The sequence below is a fragment of the Nelumbo nucifera genome, chromosome 4, assembly GCF_055504915.1.
Source record: "Nelumbo nucifera cultivar China Antique chromosome 4, China Antique-T2T, whole genome shotgun sequence".
Classification (NCBI taxonomy): domain Eukaryota; kingdom Viridiplantae; phylum Streptophyta; class Magnoliopsida; order Proteales; family Nelumbonaceae; genus Nelumbo; species Nelumbo nucifera.
The window spans coordinates 29,357,856-29,374,379 of NC_142652.1; the positions used below are offsets into that span (position 1 = coordinate 29,357,856).

The 16,524-nt window shown below is 33.2% G+C and overlaps 1 protein-coding gene across 3 annotated transcripts in view; it reads right to left on the reverse strand.

Moving 5' to 3' along the window:
- LOC104613325 (2-oxoglutarate and iron-dependent oxygenase domain-containing protein CP2-like) overlaps positions 1-8,486 on the reverse strand; it is a 66,663-nt gene extending 58,177 nt beyond the window's left edge. For 2 of the 3 annotated variants that reach the window (XM_010281099.3, XM_088902938.1), the window contains exons 1-2: positions 7,721-8,486; positions 1,748-1,795 (exon numbers count right to left, since the gene is read on the reverse strand). In XM_010281099.3, the coding sequence (XP_010279401.1) occupies positions 1,748-1,795; positions 7,721-8,017 (345 nt within the window). In that variant the 5' untranslated portion in view covers positions 8,018-8,486. The remainder of the gene's footprint in view (positions 1-1,747; positions 1,796-7,720) is intronic. The other variant, XM_088902937.1, reaches the window with a different exon arrangement.
- Between the last annotated feature and the right edge of the window lie 8,038 nt (positions 8,487-16,524).

The window sequence follows — 16,524 nt, forward strand, 5'->3', positions numbered from 1 at the left end:
AATGTTAGAGGAAAGTAGGTTTTTAATGGTGTATGTGGAGAGAGTATGTCTTTAATGGCATTCATATATGCCACCACATAGGGGTGATCATCAAAAACCAAAAATTCTGGCTAACTGAACTGATCAGTTTGGTTTCAGTTCGGTATTATCTATATATAGATAGATAGATAGATATGCATGTGCGTTGCACATCTATCTAGTAAATGTGCACGTGCACATCCGGTATTTTCATATATACTTTATACTAGTAAATGTGAACGTGTGTTGCACGTGATAATTTCAGTAATAATTTAAAAAAAAAATGATAATTTTAGTAATGGTATTGAGATAAGCGGGAGGGAATACCGGATGCAACCAATTAGGGGTTGTGTGGTTAGATCATAGCTGAGGTAGTGAGGTTGCCTTTGATAGGAAAGAGGTAATAGGAGAAAAAGATTGCAAGATAGAAGTGTTAATGTTAGAGGAAAGTAGGTTTTTAATGGTGTATGTGGAGAGAGTATGTCTTTAATGGCTTAGAATGGTTGATGATTTTAATGTAAGTGTCAGTTACATGATTTGTAATATGATGATTAATACAACTCCAATTGTTTTAATTACCACTTCTTTATTAAAATGTTAAAATACAAAATTAACCCTTTGAAATCTATAGATGAGGGGCAATTTATGTCCAATAAAAATTCCAGGAAAAGAGACCCCATTGGCACTTTTATAAGTAGTATAGATTATCTATATATTATAAATGAATATATGCATTATATATAAATATATAATATACAATATATTATTTATTATTTATAATATTTTATATGTATTTCTAGTATTTTATTATATATTTATATATTTATTTATAATATATACTATAAATATCAAAAAACCGAAAAACTGACCAACTGAACTGGCGGTTAACCGGTTGGCTTCAGTTCAGTTTCGGTTACCAGTTTTCCAAAAAACAGTAGTACCGGTATGGTTTGGAAAATAGGCCCATGGTTTGGTTAACTAAACCATGAGCTCCCCTACTACCACATGCCATAAATGTGCCATTGAATACATTCAAGTGCCACATGGCATTATATGCTGCCACATGGCACATACATGTCATTGAATACATTTAAGTGTCATGTGGAATCCACTCATGCTGCCATGTGACACACACATACCATTGAATACATTCAAGTGCCACATGGCATCCATATATACCACCACATGATAATTGACACATAAATGCCTCTGAATACATTGAAGTGCCATGTGGCATCCATATATGTTGTTGTATGACAAACATGTATCATTGAATACATTTAGGTGCCACATGGCATCCATATATGCTACCACATGGTACATGTGTGTCAATGATGCCATGTGGCATCCATATAGGTTGTCATATGGCACACACATGTTACTGATGCTATGTGGCATCCATATATGCCACCACATGGCAGACATGTCATTGAAACGTTCAAGTGCCATGTGGCAGCCATATATGCAGCCATGTGGTGGGGTTTTAATACCACATGTAAAGGTGATACACATGTTTTAGAAAGAATAAAGTATTTTAGGGGTTCAAAAGCCTGAAATATCAGCCAACTTCGTGGTTGTGGTATTTTTTGTACTTTTCCAAAGTATGAAAGTGAAAGTATAAAGCACATGAAACAAATGCAAAGTCGTGCTTAGTATGAAAGTACTTCAAAAAATGCCTATCCAAACAGCACCCAAGATAACCAAACAAAAAGTATACAGTGAAGTGTACCTGATAATTTGATATTATCTTCTGCCTGTACTCTCTATGCCTCTGAACCTGAAACATGAAAAAAAAAGGAATATCATAATTTATTTGGTGAGGATAAAATTGTGTCCATTGCAAAAGGAAATATGGATCTGCTTTTTTCTCTTTTTTTCATTTTTTTTTTTGGGAGATCTGGAGAACAACTAGCATTACAAAGTAAGAATATTACTAAAATATGCAATAGCTCAGCAAATGGAAGGAGAAGATTCAATTAACCAACTCCTAATAGTTGGAGTTAAGGCTGAGTTGAGTTAAAATCAGAACAACTGGGATTAAAATGTAAGAATATTACTAAAATATGCAATGGGTCAGCCAATGGAAGAAAAAGATTCATGTAGCCAAACCCTGATAGTTGGGGTTCAGGCTGAGAGAGTTGAATTGAGTATACAATATATCAGCAATAATAACTTTCAAGATAAAACAAGCTAGGATATAAAAATTTTCAAGTATTTCCAAATATTAAGCTAAGACACAGCTTCAAAGAATCAAATTAATTGCCTCTAATGCATAAACAAGGGGAAGTAAAGTCTAATAATTTCCAATACAAACAGCCAGGTTCTCAGAAGGACAACAGGTTATTTCTTGATGCTAATTGAAAAAATTTTAAACTAATACTTCATATGCCCCATCTCAATGGAACTATTAATCAACAACACTATCTCTTTTGAATTTTTTTCATATTGAATTTTCAATTACCAAAAGAGATTCCCTGTCTCATTAGTTTTCTTTTTTTTTTTTGATAAGTCCCTTTCTCATTAGTTTTATAAACTCAACTTTTACCACTTATCAACAAGAAAAAGAGATGTTCTCTCTCATACTTGTAAATTCAAACTACAGTAAAATCCTGCAACCGCACAGCTGAATCTGATACAGCTGGAATCATAACCAAAGGATATATTTTTACCAGGTCCTTGCTTATAGGACAAAAAAAATTAACATAATGACCTCTTTGATGAATATTTCTTTTTTCGATAAATGGTAAAAAGTGTTGTATTATGACATAAATTTGAAATGGGAGGGCAAGGTACCCTCCTCTATACAAGTATCTCTATATCAGAAATCAGAAACCTCTCAAAAAGTATCACTATATCATGTACAGTGATATACAAAGAGTAATCACAAATAATTGAGTTCCAGTCATTTGTAAAATCTGCTACTGAAACAGCTGAGAATTGATGCAGCACTCTAGCCCATCTGGCTAACACCCACTCTATCCTACTCATTAGATCTCTGATCTCCACATCAGGAAGCTTTCCCTTGGAAAACCCTGCAGTTCCTCTCTTTCCAGACCCTCCAGCAGAGTGCAAAAGACAGCTGGTCCCAAAGGATTCTCCCATTAACTCTCCAAGATGATAACAGATCAACCCATGACTGGGGAAACACCCATTGCCTATGGAACAGCTTTACGAAATGGTACCAAATCAATAATGTAAACAGGCAACGGATAAAAAGATGACTTGCAGATTCAGGGGCCCGGCCACACAGGGTAGCATGTATTGTCCAGATTCATCCCTTTTCTGTTTAGCAAATCCATAGTCTGAATTCAATCCCACACAGCAGACCGTACCATGAAAATGACTTTGGAAGGAACCTTTGCTTGCAAGATCCAGCAACAATCAACCTTGGTGAAATAACCAACTAATGCCTTATAACAGGACTTAGTAGGAAAAGGACCATGATTGCTCCAAGGTCCAAACTCTTATGTTCCCTCAAATGGATATTTAACTGGACATCCTCCAACTTCTCAGCAACTTATCCACCATCTCTACCTCCTAATCATTCAAATTGCACCTAAACTTTGGCACCCACACCAATTGTGGGCTGGCACAGTCAACAGAATCCTTGACAGAGGTGTCTCAATCTTCAGCTATTTGGTACAGAATAGGAAATACATCACACGGTGCCCGGTCACCGCACCAAACATCTGTCTAAAAGAAGACTCTATCACAAGTCCCAGTGACTCCCAGCCCAAAAGAACAGGACTTGTATTTACCTTCTATCACCTGCCTCCACAAGAGAGACTGCTCTTCCCCTAACCAAAGCCACTTTGACAGTAGTGCTTTGTTCATCAAATTCAGCTGTTTAATACCAATGTCACCTTTCTCTTTGGATTCATAGATCTTGTCCCAAGCAACCAGATGCAGTTTTTGCACCTAATCAAGGCCCTCCCACAAGAAATCTCTGTGCAGCTTCTCCAGAACAGAAACAACCGTAGCTGGAATAGTAAATAAAGACATGTAATGAGTGGGGAGGTTAAGAGAGTATGCTTTGAATGAGAACAATTTTTTCCCATTTCAATAGCAATCTCCTTTTTCAACCAAAGAGCTTCCAGAAAAATGCTCAATAACAAGATCCCATATTATTGTAGAGGTATAATTGGCACCCAATGGAAGCCCAAGATATTTTGTAGGCAAGTTAGGCCACCTGACAGCCAAGGGTTGAAGCAAGATCATTGATGTGAGGAACATCCCCAACTGGGATTAGCTGACTCTTCTGTAGACTGACTTTCAAAGCAGAAACCGATTCAAAACAGATGAACAAACATCGAAGGAATAACATATCATCCTGCTTTTCCCTTGCAAAAATGAGGGTATCATCTAAAAATTGCAGTAATGGCACCCTTAGACCAATATCACTTACAGAAAAACCTTCTAAGTAGCTATCTTCCTCAGCCTTTTTCATCATTCTGCCCAATGGGTCAACTACAAGAGAGAATAGCAGTGGGGACAAGGAGTCCCCCTGTCTAAGAGCCCTCTCCCCTGGAAAATAATCAACTGGAGCACCGTTCACCATGACCTAATACATAGGTGCTGAAATACAACTATGAATCCATCATCTCCATAACAAACCAAAGCCCATCTTCCTCAAAGTATAGTCCACATAGCTCCAGGAAACATGATCATACACTCTCTCCAGATCAAACTTGCACATGACACCTTGGAATTCCTTGCCACACCCTAGAGTCAATGCACTCATTAGAAATCAAGGATTCAAGGGACTGTCTAGAATCTGCCCATCCACAAAAGCTTCCTGATAAGGTAAGACTAATTTATCCAACTTTATTAAAACTTCCAATTAGGCTAATAGGTCAGTAGTCTTTGAGATCAGCTGCCCCTTGCAGTTTGAGATCGAGTGAGATAAAAGTGGATCTAGCACCATCAGACAGGCCATATTCCTCGTAGAACTCCTTCAAAGATGTCACTAAATCATCCTTAATAAAACTCCAGCATCTTGTGTAGAATACCATGGGAGTTCCAACATGAATTATGAATATTTATCTCCTTAAAGGGACTACAACCTCCAATCTCCCACTACCGGTCCGTTCTTTGTGCCTTTCAGATTTCCCCATGTCACATGCTCATAACCCTTCTTTTCCTAGGTCAGGAAGTAAACATTCATGGCTTGTTAAAGACATCTAGACCTGGGCAATGGAATAACCTTTCAAAAAGAATTTAGTAACCACACAAAATCCATTTTATAGTTAAGATGGCAATTACCTGAATCAGATTTGTAAGTCTAAATAATTAAGATTCTGGATACTCCACATTTGATTTGAAACTCCATAGTTATTTAGATATACTAATTATTAAATTAGTAAATGCACAACAAAAAGAGAGAAGATAAGACCACTGTATTCCCATTTAAGATACCACCAAAATCCAACTGAATTTTCAAGTAGACTTACACATTTCAAAAGAGAGAAAGAGAGGAAAGAAGATAAAAATGCTACATAATACATTTATACAAAATAAAAGATGTTACATATGAAACTGACTATATGTAAAACAACTTCAAATTTCTTACAATGATAACATGTAAAAATTGAGGAAGCTTTCCCACTAAAAATTGACCATAAACATTAAAATACATTAAAGTACAAAAGGACACAAAGATAGGAAATTTGGAAAAAGAGGTATCATTTTAAACATTTCACATAGCAAAGGTTCATTTTCAAATTACAGAACCATTGCATAATGTTGATCCCAGCCAGTGTTTTCAACCCATCCGGTTGGACCATTCAACCCATCACCTGGTCATGATTGACCCATCCCAACCAGTGTTTTCAACCTATCATTGACCCTTCCGGTTGGACCATTCAACCCACCACCTGGTCATGAGTCCAGTCCAGGTTAACCCTAAACCCAACGTTACTTAAAAACTGTTGACTTGGTCAGCAACCCCCTGAGCTGGGAAGTTGAACAGACAACCTGCTTGACCCAATGAGCAGGTCAAGCATCGATATCTATGTTCAAATTGTTTTTATAGCATCTATATCTATGTACGTCGGGACATCCACAAAATTATGTATTCATGAATGTACTATTTTCTGCATATATAATTATATGCATATAGGTGTTGTTATTGAAAAAATTAAACATCAAAACAAAAATATATATTATATATGCAAACTTCCAGAAGCCATAAGGCCCATAACTTTGTGCTCAATTGTCAGATTTTTCTTTTTTTTATATTCGGTAACTTTTTGGTTGCGATACCTAACCTTTGGAAATTTTTTGCACAAGGTAACCATTCTCAGACTCTAAGCCACAACTGCAAGCTTGTCAGCCCAAGATTTTACCATTGCACCAAACAATAAGCCAATAACCTCTTTTACATTTTCCAATTACAAGTAAGCAACAATCCACCAAAAATAAAATTTATCAGAATATTCCCACGAGCTGCAAACTAACATGCAGCTGACATATTTATAAGGGAGAAAGAAAGAAATTATGTTCATAATGGAAGGTCCACATAACAGAAATCAGCAGTTCCAGTTTTTGAATTGTAATATTGAAAAAAAAAATCAACCTTTTGTAAATTTTTTTCAATTTATCCATTAGTTTTTATTTTTGAGTTTCTTTTTTACTTCACACAAGCTGAAAATTCATGCCAAAAACACCCAAATCTGGTAAAAGTTTTTACAAAAGCATAAATTAACTGAACATATGTACTGGTAAAAATACCTCCAAAAATTTAACCTTTGATTTTTTTTATAATTAAACCTTTGATTCAATTCAAACTGGAAATTCACACAAAAAAGACTAAGAAAGTCCAAACCTTGGTAACTTCAACTTTTCTCATAAATCTTGGGCAATCCAGGTTTATCTGGAGCCATGATACCCAAATACCTATACATGCCTAGCATACCAGTAACCAGATACTGCATGGATACTTCTATATGTAATCTAGCATTAACACTTATAAGAACCTAACCTTCAGTATTTTCTTGCACAAAGTGGTCAATCTCAGACTCAAATCCATGTTCTCAGGCATGTCAGCCCAAGGTTTAACCATAGCACCAAAGCAATTCAATCTCATGAGAAAAAAAAATCCAAATTTAAATAGATTTTTAACAAAATATAAGTAAATATGCATGTGTATGTGTGTAAAAACGTATGCATGCATTTATATATCCGTATATTTTCATACTTACATGTGTTGTAAGTGAAAAAAGAAACTAATAAAAAGCCAAGTATTTTGGGGAAATTTTTAAAAATTATGGAATTAATCTACCGGAAAAATGGTGCCGTAGGGGAGAATTCACGGTTTCACAAATTTATTAATTATTACCCAATCAAAAATCAAAATTGTGCCAAATTTTCACCATCAATGTAAGTAATAGTTACCATCCCGTTAAGTGAGGAGGGGGTTGAATTCTGGCATGTTTTAACATCTATTAAGATATTCCCCACCGTTACTTATTAAAAACACTTATGTCGCATAATACGATATTTAGCAGAAGAAAATAAACAGCTTTGTCATCAGTTGAACTTAGTTTTCCAATAAACACCCTTTCTCAATTAATAAAATTAAAGAACAACCATAAAGATAAAACTTACAGCAATTCGCTCAATAGTGAGAAAGGAAAAAGATGTTTAAAAAAAAAATCAAGAGAAGCTACAGATATTTCAAGCAGAAGAGATCTCTGAGACCTACTCTGGTCCGTTCTCCTTCGGGCAAATACCGCGACAAAATCTCTTTCATGTACTGAACCTTCGCGTCTCTCGAGACGTTCAACATACTCGGAGGAAGGTACCGCTCCAGCGAGCTGAAAACCGAGGGGCTAAACTCCAATTGCAAGTCATCGTAGTTCTCTGGCTTGTGATCAGTGTTGGGATTCAACCGAAGCCTATGACTTGCGTACAGCGGACGGCTCGAAGCGACGACGCCGTTGCCATTGCCATTACCAGTCTGAGATTCTTCTCTCCGACCCACAGAACCATCGCAGGACATATTTACAGAGTGAATTTTCAGAGAGATAGAACCAGTATTACCTAATCAACAGCAACGGCAGATACCGAGCGCATCTCATGGAGAATTCTGAAGAAAAGTTTCAAGAATTCAGCTCAGCTCGGAGAAAGAGGCAGTGAAAGTGGACGTCAGAGGAATCCGTTGCAGTTAGGGTTTCGCGAACCTTGAAGCTCTGTGCGTGAAAAAACACGAAAAATACAAAAGAAAAAAAAAATATTCTTACGTATCTCTGATACGAGACTGGCTTAACGGAATGCCCATGAATTTTGAACAAAATTACCAGAATCAGGCTTTGTTTATGACAAACAACGAAATGGATAGAATAGATTCAGAATCAGATAATAGGATTTTTAGGGTTTGAGACTTTGAGACACGATATGGGGGAGTTGGGAACAGTTTGTCTGCATCTCAGCCTATTAATTTCATACTCCAGTTCTAGGGATAATAGATTATCACCTCTTTATCATCAGTTAGATAATGAAAAAAAGATTCCATTTAAATGGTCAAAACTTACCTCATTATAATCTACAAGGATGTGTTTGATTGCGGTGAGGGTGCAAATGAGAAGAATATAAATACTGGTTTAATTTTGTTATTTTTGTTTTGAGTTTTATTTTATTTTGTTTCAAATCTTATTTTACAAACAAAATAAGATAAAATTTAAAATAAAAATAAATTAAAATTTACACGCAAACTATTTGCATTATAGAGGGTGGTCCCAAATAATCGTTTAAAATTTTTACTTTTTATTTTAGCCACGTGCTCTAATCACTTTGAGTTTGAAGTTTATAGCTTTCTAATTGGAACAAAGTTACTTGCTTCTTTTTTTATTATTTATCATCAATGGCAAGCGCTTTAGATATTAATAAAAAGATTTTTATATCCTGTTGCTTCATGGAATTGGGTTTGTAATGGGAATTAGAATGGTCCAAGTGTCCAACCATTTTGTTAGAGGGGATTAGAATTCTATTTCCATTCTTGGTCAAATGACATTCTCTCATTGGAGGGAATGATCATTCTTTCCCCTCTCTGGTTGATTTTGATTCCAATTTCAATTTCAATTTTAATTGTAAATCAAACGAACCCTTAATTTCATAAGACTAAGACTACATTTGGCATTCCTTGTTTTAAGGATTTATTTCCTTTTTGTGGAAATGCCCTATAACTACAAAAATGAGATAAATCCTTAAAATAAGGAATATCAAATAAAGCCTAAATGGATATAGCCTACAAAAATAAAAGGAGAGAAACACTAATGGCCCTGGGGGGTTGAGGTGTTGATTAATACAAAGAGAGAGAGAGACCGCAGTGCAATTGTCTTGTTTGATAAGTTGGAAAGTTGTAATAAAAATGATGAGGGCTCCATACACATGAAACATTGGACATGAAACATGGAATTGATCACATCATTACTCTTACTCCTTATACATAATAAATGGACCACAACTGTGATGCATGTTCATGTATCTAAGATAAATGCTTCAAGGGTTATGATAGGATAATGAATCAATTCATATTAGACTAAAAAAGAAATAAATCTAAGTCCCCCATCTTATAACTTTTGTTTTATTGTGCTAACTCCTAAGTCCAAAGTCTTAATTCATACCAGAAGAAATTGCTTGGATGGTGGAGTCACTATCAGTATCTAGTGTTACCCAAATTATACATTACGTTTTGTCATTCCATTCTATTTAATTAGTGTCATATACAAAGAATCATTTTTGTATATATCCAAATACAGTTCATGCATATTTGGATTATTTAGGTGTTCCAAATTAGTCTTTTTTGTGTTAAAGTGGATTAATTAATTGATCTTAAGAGGCCATTTTTATGGTCTAATATATATAGTGTATTTTTCCTCTAATGGGTCCTTATCCATAAGGATAGCAAATTATCTTACAAGCTAAACTCAACCTCTTTTCTCAAACAATATGGGGCAATGCATCAAAAGGCTAGAACAAGGGAAAGGACAAAACAATAAGACAAAACTTTTTCTAAGAAAAGGGGATAATTAAATATTTATATATTTTGAACCTTCCTTCCAAAACAAAAATCCAACAAAAAATTATCCAACCTATCGGTAATTTGATAAGCTGGTAGCAAATGATATTGACTTATTTGAATTAATAAAATTCTATAAGACATGATATTAACTTATTTGAATTAATAAATAATTTTGTAGCAAATGATATATATGACAATAGGACATGGGAACTCACATCCTTTAATTTGCACCGTTTTGCACAAGAGTGACAAATGGCAATTTGCCATGCCAACCTATCCTTCCTTGTTTCAAACTTAATGTCAATATATAGATTAATGTTAGATTATTATTCATCTCCTCCTAGCTAGTAAAGAGGTCAAATAATTCCATTTTCCTACAATTCCTTTCTTAAATCACAAGGCTTCATAGAGACTATGTGTGGCAATTTCCGCAACTGCCTCCCTTTTTAGGCCATGTCGTTGTTATACATAATAGAAGAGTACAACTAAAAAAGAGTGTCATGTACGGACAAGGAAGTGGATTCCATCAGGGAAGAGGAAACCTCCCGAAGCCCTATCTATATGGGACACAAACACCCAACTATAAGTAAGTATTCCCCACTCGAGGTAAGGGACCTTTTTTTTAATTGCACTCTTTGAATATTTCTTTGCACTATTTTTTTGGCCTGGACCAACGCTATTTCAACGTGCCCAGTTTGGCCACATCATTCTCGATCCTACTGACTTGAGTGTCGGAATACCTACTCGGGGACAACTCCTCGGGTCTCTAACCTTTCTCTTGGTTGCAGGTCTCGATGCACAGCTTTATTCTTCCACCTTGACCTCATCCAATTGACATGACTATCTGATTGTGTCCTCAATTCAGAACACATCGGATCGGAAAACATCAAGAGGCATAAGACCTAACCCTAATAATTATACAAGGAACAACAGTCCTATAAACCAATGAGAGAAAAAACCAAAAAAAAAAAAGACAAATCAAAATCACAAAATAATGAGGATGATAACCTTTGTTTATTCTTAACGGTCTTCGAACTTTTGATTGAGATGACTTCTGGACCTCCTTAAACTTAGAATTCTAATACTTAGCAATGCTCATAGTCTAAAGACGATGTAGATGAGAGGATTCTATGGAAGAACTAATGGGTGATGAAGACTAATACATAAAATTGTGTATCTTGCTTTGGGCAATGGCTATCACTAGTTAACCACCCAATGAGCACGAGGTTGTTGGTACTTGGTCTGTAGGACGAATCTGAGCCACTTGAAGAGGCTAAAGAATCCTTTAACTGGAGTTTGCAATTGTAGTTGTCCTTGACGGGTATTTCTCCCAAAGTCTCAATCAACAAAAACCAAAATGTATACTAGTAAATACAAGGTGTAGGGCTGAATGACCTAGCCAACATGCCCAATTCCCCCAACCACTTGTCAAGTCGGCAAGCTAATTGGAACAGAGAGAAAAAAAAAAAACAAGGCAAAGACAAAATCATTCATTCAACAAGTTTTATGTCAATAATATACTACATACAATAACATTTAGCAAAACATGCCTCTCCTTTCTTCAAACCCCCTTCCCTACTTCCTCCTTAAACTCTTTCTCCTTTCTTCTATTTCCCTTTTGTCATTAAGCCACATCAGCAACCCATTCCCTATCTATCTTATGATTGGAGTCTCTCTTTAGTGATCCATAATTCCTCATTTCTAGGTGACATAATCGTTACGGATGGACCTGGCAATTGGGTTGGGTGGGTCAGGTTCGGGTTGAGTCAAGACACTTTGGGTTGATTTCGGGTTGGGTTGTCAAATGCTAGACCCTAACCTTAAATATTTGGGTTAGGGTGACCCATGGATCAATTCAAGTCATCCCAAAAAATAATTGAAATTTAAAAACATAAAGAAAAAATACATGAAAAATGCCAAAATGAAAAGAATTAATCTTAAAATTCCAAATATAAAATAAAAAAACTTGAACATTTAACAATTCAAAGAATAAACAATAAAGACTAAAGACTAAATGGAAAAAAATAAAGAGTGAAAACTTGTAATAATGCATAAATAGTCCCAATTAGACTTGACAATCGGGTCAGTAAGTTGACCTATGACCCAACCCAGTTTTTTCCAGGTTGGGTTGGGCCAGGTCATTCTCCCATTCAGGTAGTTAAATATGAGACCCTAATCCTGTTTTTTCAGGTTGGGTTGGGTCAACTTTTTGCCAGGTCTAGTTATGGACTTGGACTCTCTCTCTCTCTAAATCCCAATCCTTTTTCTAAAATCTTGTTACTAACTTCCTATTTTTGTTCTTTGTTTTTATTCTGATCAATTGGAATCTTTCTCTTTGGTAACGCACAAGTCCTTATTTTTAGGAAGCACAACTGTTATGGAGCCTCTCTCTTCCTAAAACCCAATCCTCTCTCTAAAATCATTCATTTTTTAAATTTTCCTAAAATATCTCCCACTCCTAAAATATCTCTCCTAAATTTTAATTTCTTTTAATTATTTAATTGTAAGAGAAAATAGAACACATGTCTCTGAACATGTAGAACCTGTTTTTTTCAAAATTTTGGAGAGTGGACATATAGAGCCAATCTCTCTCTCTCTCTCTCAAGTTTCATGCTACTTCTGTCATGTTATTGGAAGATTTTCATCCATTAACTTTGCACTTTTCTAAACATGCCATACCTCCCTGTTGAATTTTCAATAATAGAGGTTATATGAATCATTAGCATTCCACCTCGTTGGTCATTCTTCTCATTGCATAGGCATTCATTGATCCACCTTCTCAAAATTGTCATCAATAACTCCAACTTTATTTTTTAAGTTTGTTTAATTGCTAGCGTAGTACGAGTGACTGGCAAGTGATATTGAAATTTGGACTTCCTAAACGATATGTATACACAGTCTAAAATGGCTTTAGAACATACTATATACAACTTTCACCAGTTTGGAACATAATTAGTATAAGTACATTAATTTAGATATTATATTAATTTAATGAATAAATAATACTAATTATGTCAACTTAGATAATATTAATAGTTTCTTTTGGTATAAACATAAACCTACCTAGTAGTTTTGTTAATTTAATTTACAATATAGTTTAGTTAGTTTAATTAATAAAGTTTATTTACAATATAGTAATTACTAGTGGGGACCCGTTATATTAATTTAATGAATAAATAATACTAATTATGTCAACTTAGATAATATTAATAGTTTCTTTTGGTATAAACATAAACCTATCTAGTAGTTTTGTTAATTTAATTTACAATATAGTTTAGTTAGTTTAATTAATAAAGTTTATTTACAATATAGTAATTACTAGTGGGGACCCGTTATATTAATTTAATGAATAAATAATACTAATTATGTCAACTTAGATAATATTAATAGTTTCTTTTGGTATAAACATAAACCTACCTAGTAGTTTTGTTAATTTAATTTACAATATAGTTTAGTTAGTTTAATTAATAAAGTTTATTTACAATATAGTAATTACTAGTGGGGACCCGTGTGATGCACGGGAAATGCACGAGAAAAATCTAAAAGGTTGAATAATTTTATTTACTATTAATTGATTGATAAGTTAATAATCAAAATTTGGTGTTAATTAACTAAAAATATTCAACTTTATTATTAATATTTAAAATTGTAATAATTGTATTTTTATTTAATGTTGATTTACAGAAAATAATTATTGTTAATTTAATATGAACAAATATTTTTTAATAAATTTAGTTTTATTAATCATTTGTAGTAATTTTAATAAGTGTTATTATTTTCATTATTTTTAAATGAAATTTTGATTGACTTTAAATAAATAAAAATAATTACAAAAGCTAACATTTTTATTAATTTCATTAATGATTAACAATTATATAGGAATGGCAATGGGGCAGGGGTAGGGATGGGGTCCTCGTCCCTAGTGTCAGGCGGGTTCAGGGCAAGGCACCCACTCCTCGTTAGGGACGGGGAACCCTCGAATTTCCCCACCTTGTTCTCAATGTTGGGCGAGTTTAGGGCAAGGCACCCACTCCCCGTCAACCTAATATTCAATTTGGTGACAAAAAATGACCGAAAGGATATACTAAGTATTAGTCATATGGTAAATTTCTAAAAGTACACTAAATTGTCTTTAATGTTCAAAAATGTAATTTTATGAAAAACTTTGGAAAACTTATTACATTTGTGTAATTTTAAAAATTTATTCAAATTTATTTTTAAATTATTATTAAATAATTTATTTTTTAAATGGTTTACTTACAAAATTACACTAATTTATCTTATATTTTCTAATATAAACTAATCAATAATTTCCTTTTTCCAATATTATACTAATTTATCTTAATAACTTGTGTAATTATTGGTTCAAATTACAATTTTCCCTTTCCCATACTCATTTATCTTTAATAATTTTCAATACTTTATAATGAATTACATAACTTTTCAATAGTTTTCCAAAATCTATCAAATGTAATAAGTTTTCCTAAAATTTCCAAAATATTCCAAAAAATTTTAATAATTATTTAATACATTTTAAATAAACTTTCAAAAGTTTTCCAAAAGTACAATATTATATCTTTTCGTTTCCAAAATTTTATTTTAGGAAAATGTAGTTTTATGATTTTTTTTGAAAAATTTATTACATTTATGTAATTATGGAGATTTATTGAATTATTTTAAATTGTTATTAAATATTTATTTTTATTAAGTAATTTACTAATAAAATTACACTAATTTATCTTTTATTTTCAATATAAATTAATTAATAATTTCATTTTCTAATATAAATTAATTAATAATTGTTATTAACTATAATAATAGAAATAACTAAAATTTTATGCTTTTTGGTAATTGTTAAATATAATTCTCACTTTTCAAATTTATAGAAATTAGTTTAAGAGTTTTCAATTTCTATAAAATGTTGTTAATTAACATGAATATAACAATGTTTACCCAAAATACTTTAAAATGTCAGGATGAGTTAATTAATAACATTATTTTTAATTTTTGGTAATTTACCATACTAATAAGAATATTTAATTGTTGGTAATTTACTAACCGCACTTATTAACTTTTGGTAATAACAGTATTAAAACTCATTGAATATGGGTTGGATTAAATATTGACCGTATTTAACTATTTATTAATAATATGAATATTTTAAATGGGAGATGGTGGATATAGATTAGGGGGAGAGATTTTAGGAATTGATTGGGGAGTGTGGTAACATGGTATTTCCAAATGGCTTAGAGGAGATATCTTAGAAGAGAGATTGTGTGAATACTTTTAGGTAGTTGGGTTGGAAATAGTGACATGGCTTAATGGGAGTGGTGGAACGAGGAGATGAGCGAGAATTAAGAAGAATGCAGGGTTGGGGTAATGGAGCAAGGAGAGAGAGGGTGGCGTGGACCGTTTTTCTATATTTATTTATATATATATATATATATATATATATATATATAGATAGATAGATAGATAGATAGATAGATAGATAGATAGATAGATAGATAAATAGATCATAATTGAATATAGTGAATGGTTTTTTCCAATTTAGTTCGAAATTATTATTTATGCAATGCATGTTTATTTCAATGTTATATGCTTTTGGTTGAAATGCACTACACTATAAAATTGAAACCAATCATTATGGAACATATTGACTATCCAATATATATATTTAATTTAAATGAAAAAGATAATAAAAATTAATCATGGTTAAAAGAAATTATATATAAAACTAATTTTATTAATGGAGATAAAAATAGAAATAGAATAGGAAATTAAATTAACTACTCCCAAAAGGGAAAAGGGAAGTAACTTGGATAGTGGTTGAAGTGAGCCAACCTTAATTTGTTTTATATATAAAACTAATTTCGTTGTCTTCGACCGAGGACGGGAAATGTTATAGATATTCACATCGTTGTTTTTCCTGCCCTTCTCCGATAATTAATTTGTTTCTTTCCTCTTTCTTCCAACGTTAGATTTTTTCTTCTGCGGCAGCCATAACCTGACAGACGATCATCACCATCATCGTAACCTCAGTAAAACTGTCTTCTCTTCTGTTTTACATTCATGTATAGACCCAAAAACACTTAAACAGGTCCACGCTCTATATATAGGCACCAGAATATTGAAATTGTGCTATTCAACAAGTTCACGGTTTCTCATCATTGTCTTTGGAACTTTGGATGGTTTATCGAGTTTTCATTCATTAGTTACAGTAGGTAGACCGACATCGATGGATTCTTTCCTCAAGGATTACAACGCAGCACCTCAAAAATGTTGCCTTGCTTAATTATCATCAGTTGTCTTTTGCTTGGTATTGGTGTGGGTTTGGTAAATCAGGTTAACTCCTCTATTCAACAACAATCCTCTCCTTTTATAATCTGATTTTATTTTTCCTCCATTAATTCAACCCATCTTTAAGTTTTCTTTTTGATAGCATGTTTGAAACCGTTGGTTTGGATTCATAAATTAATTAAATT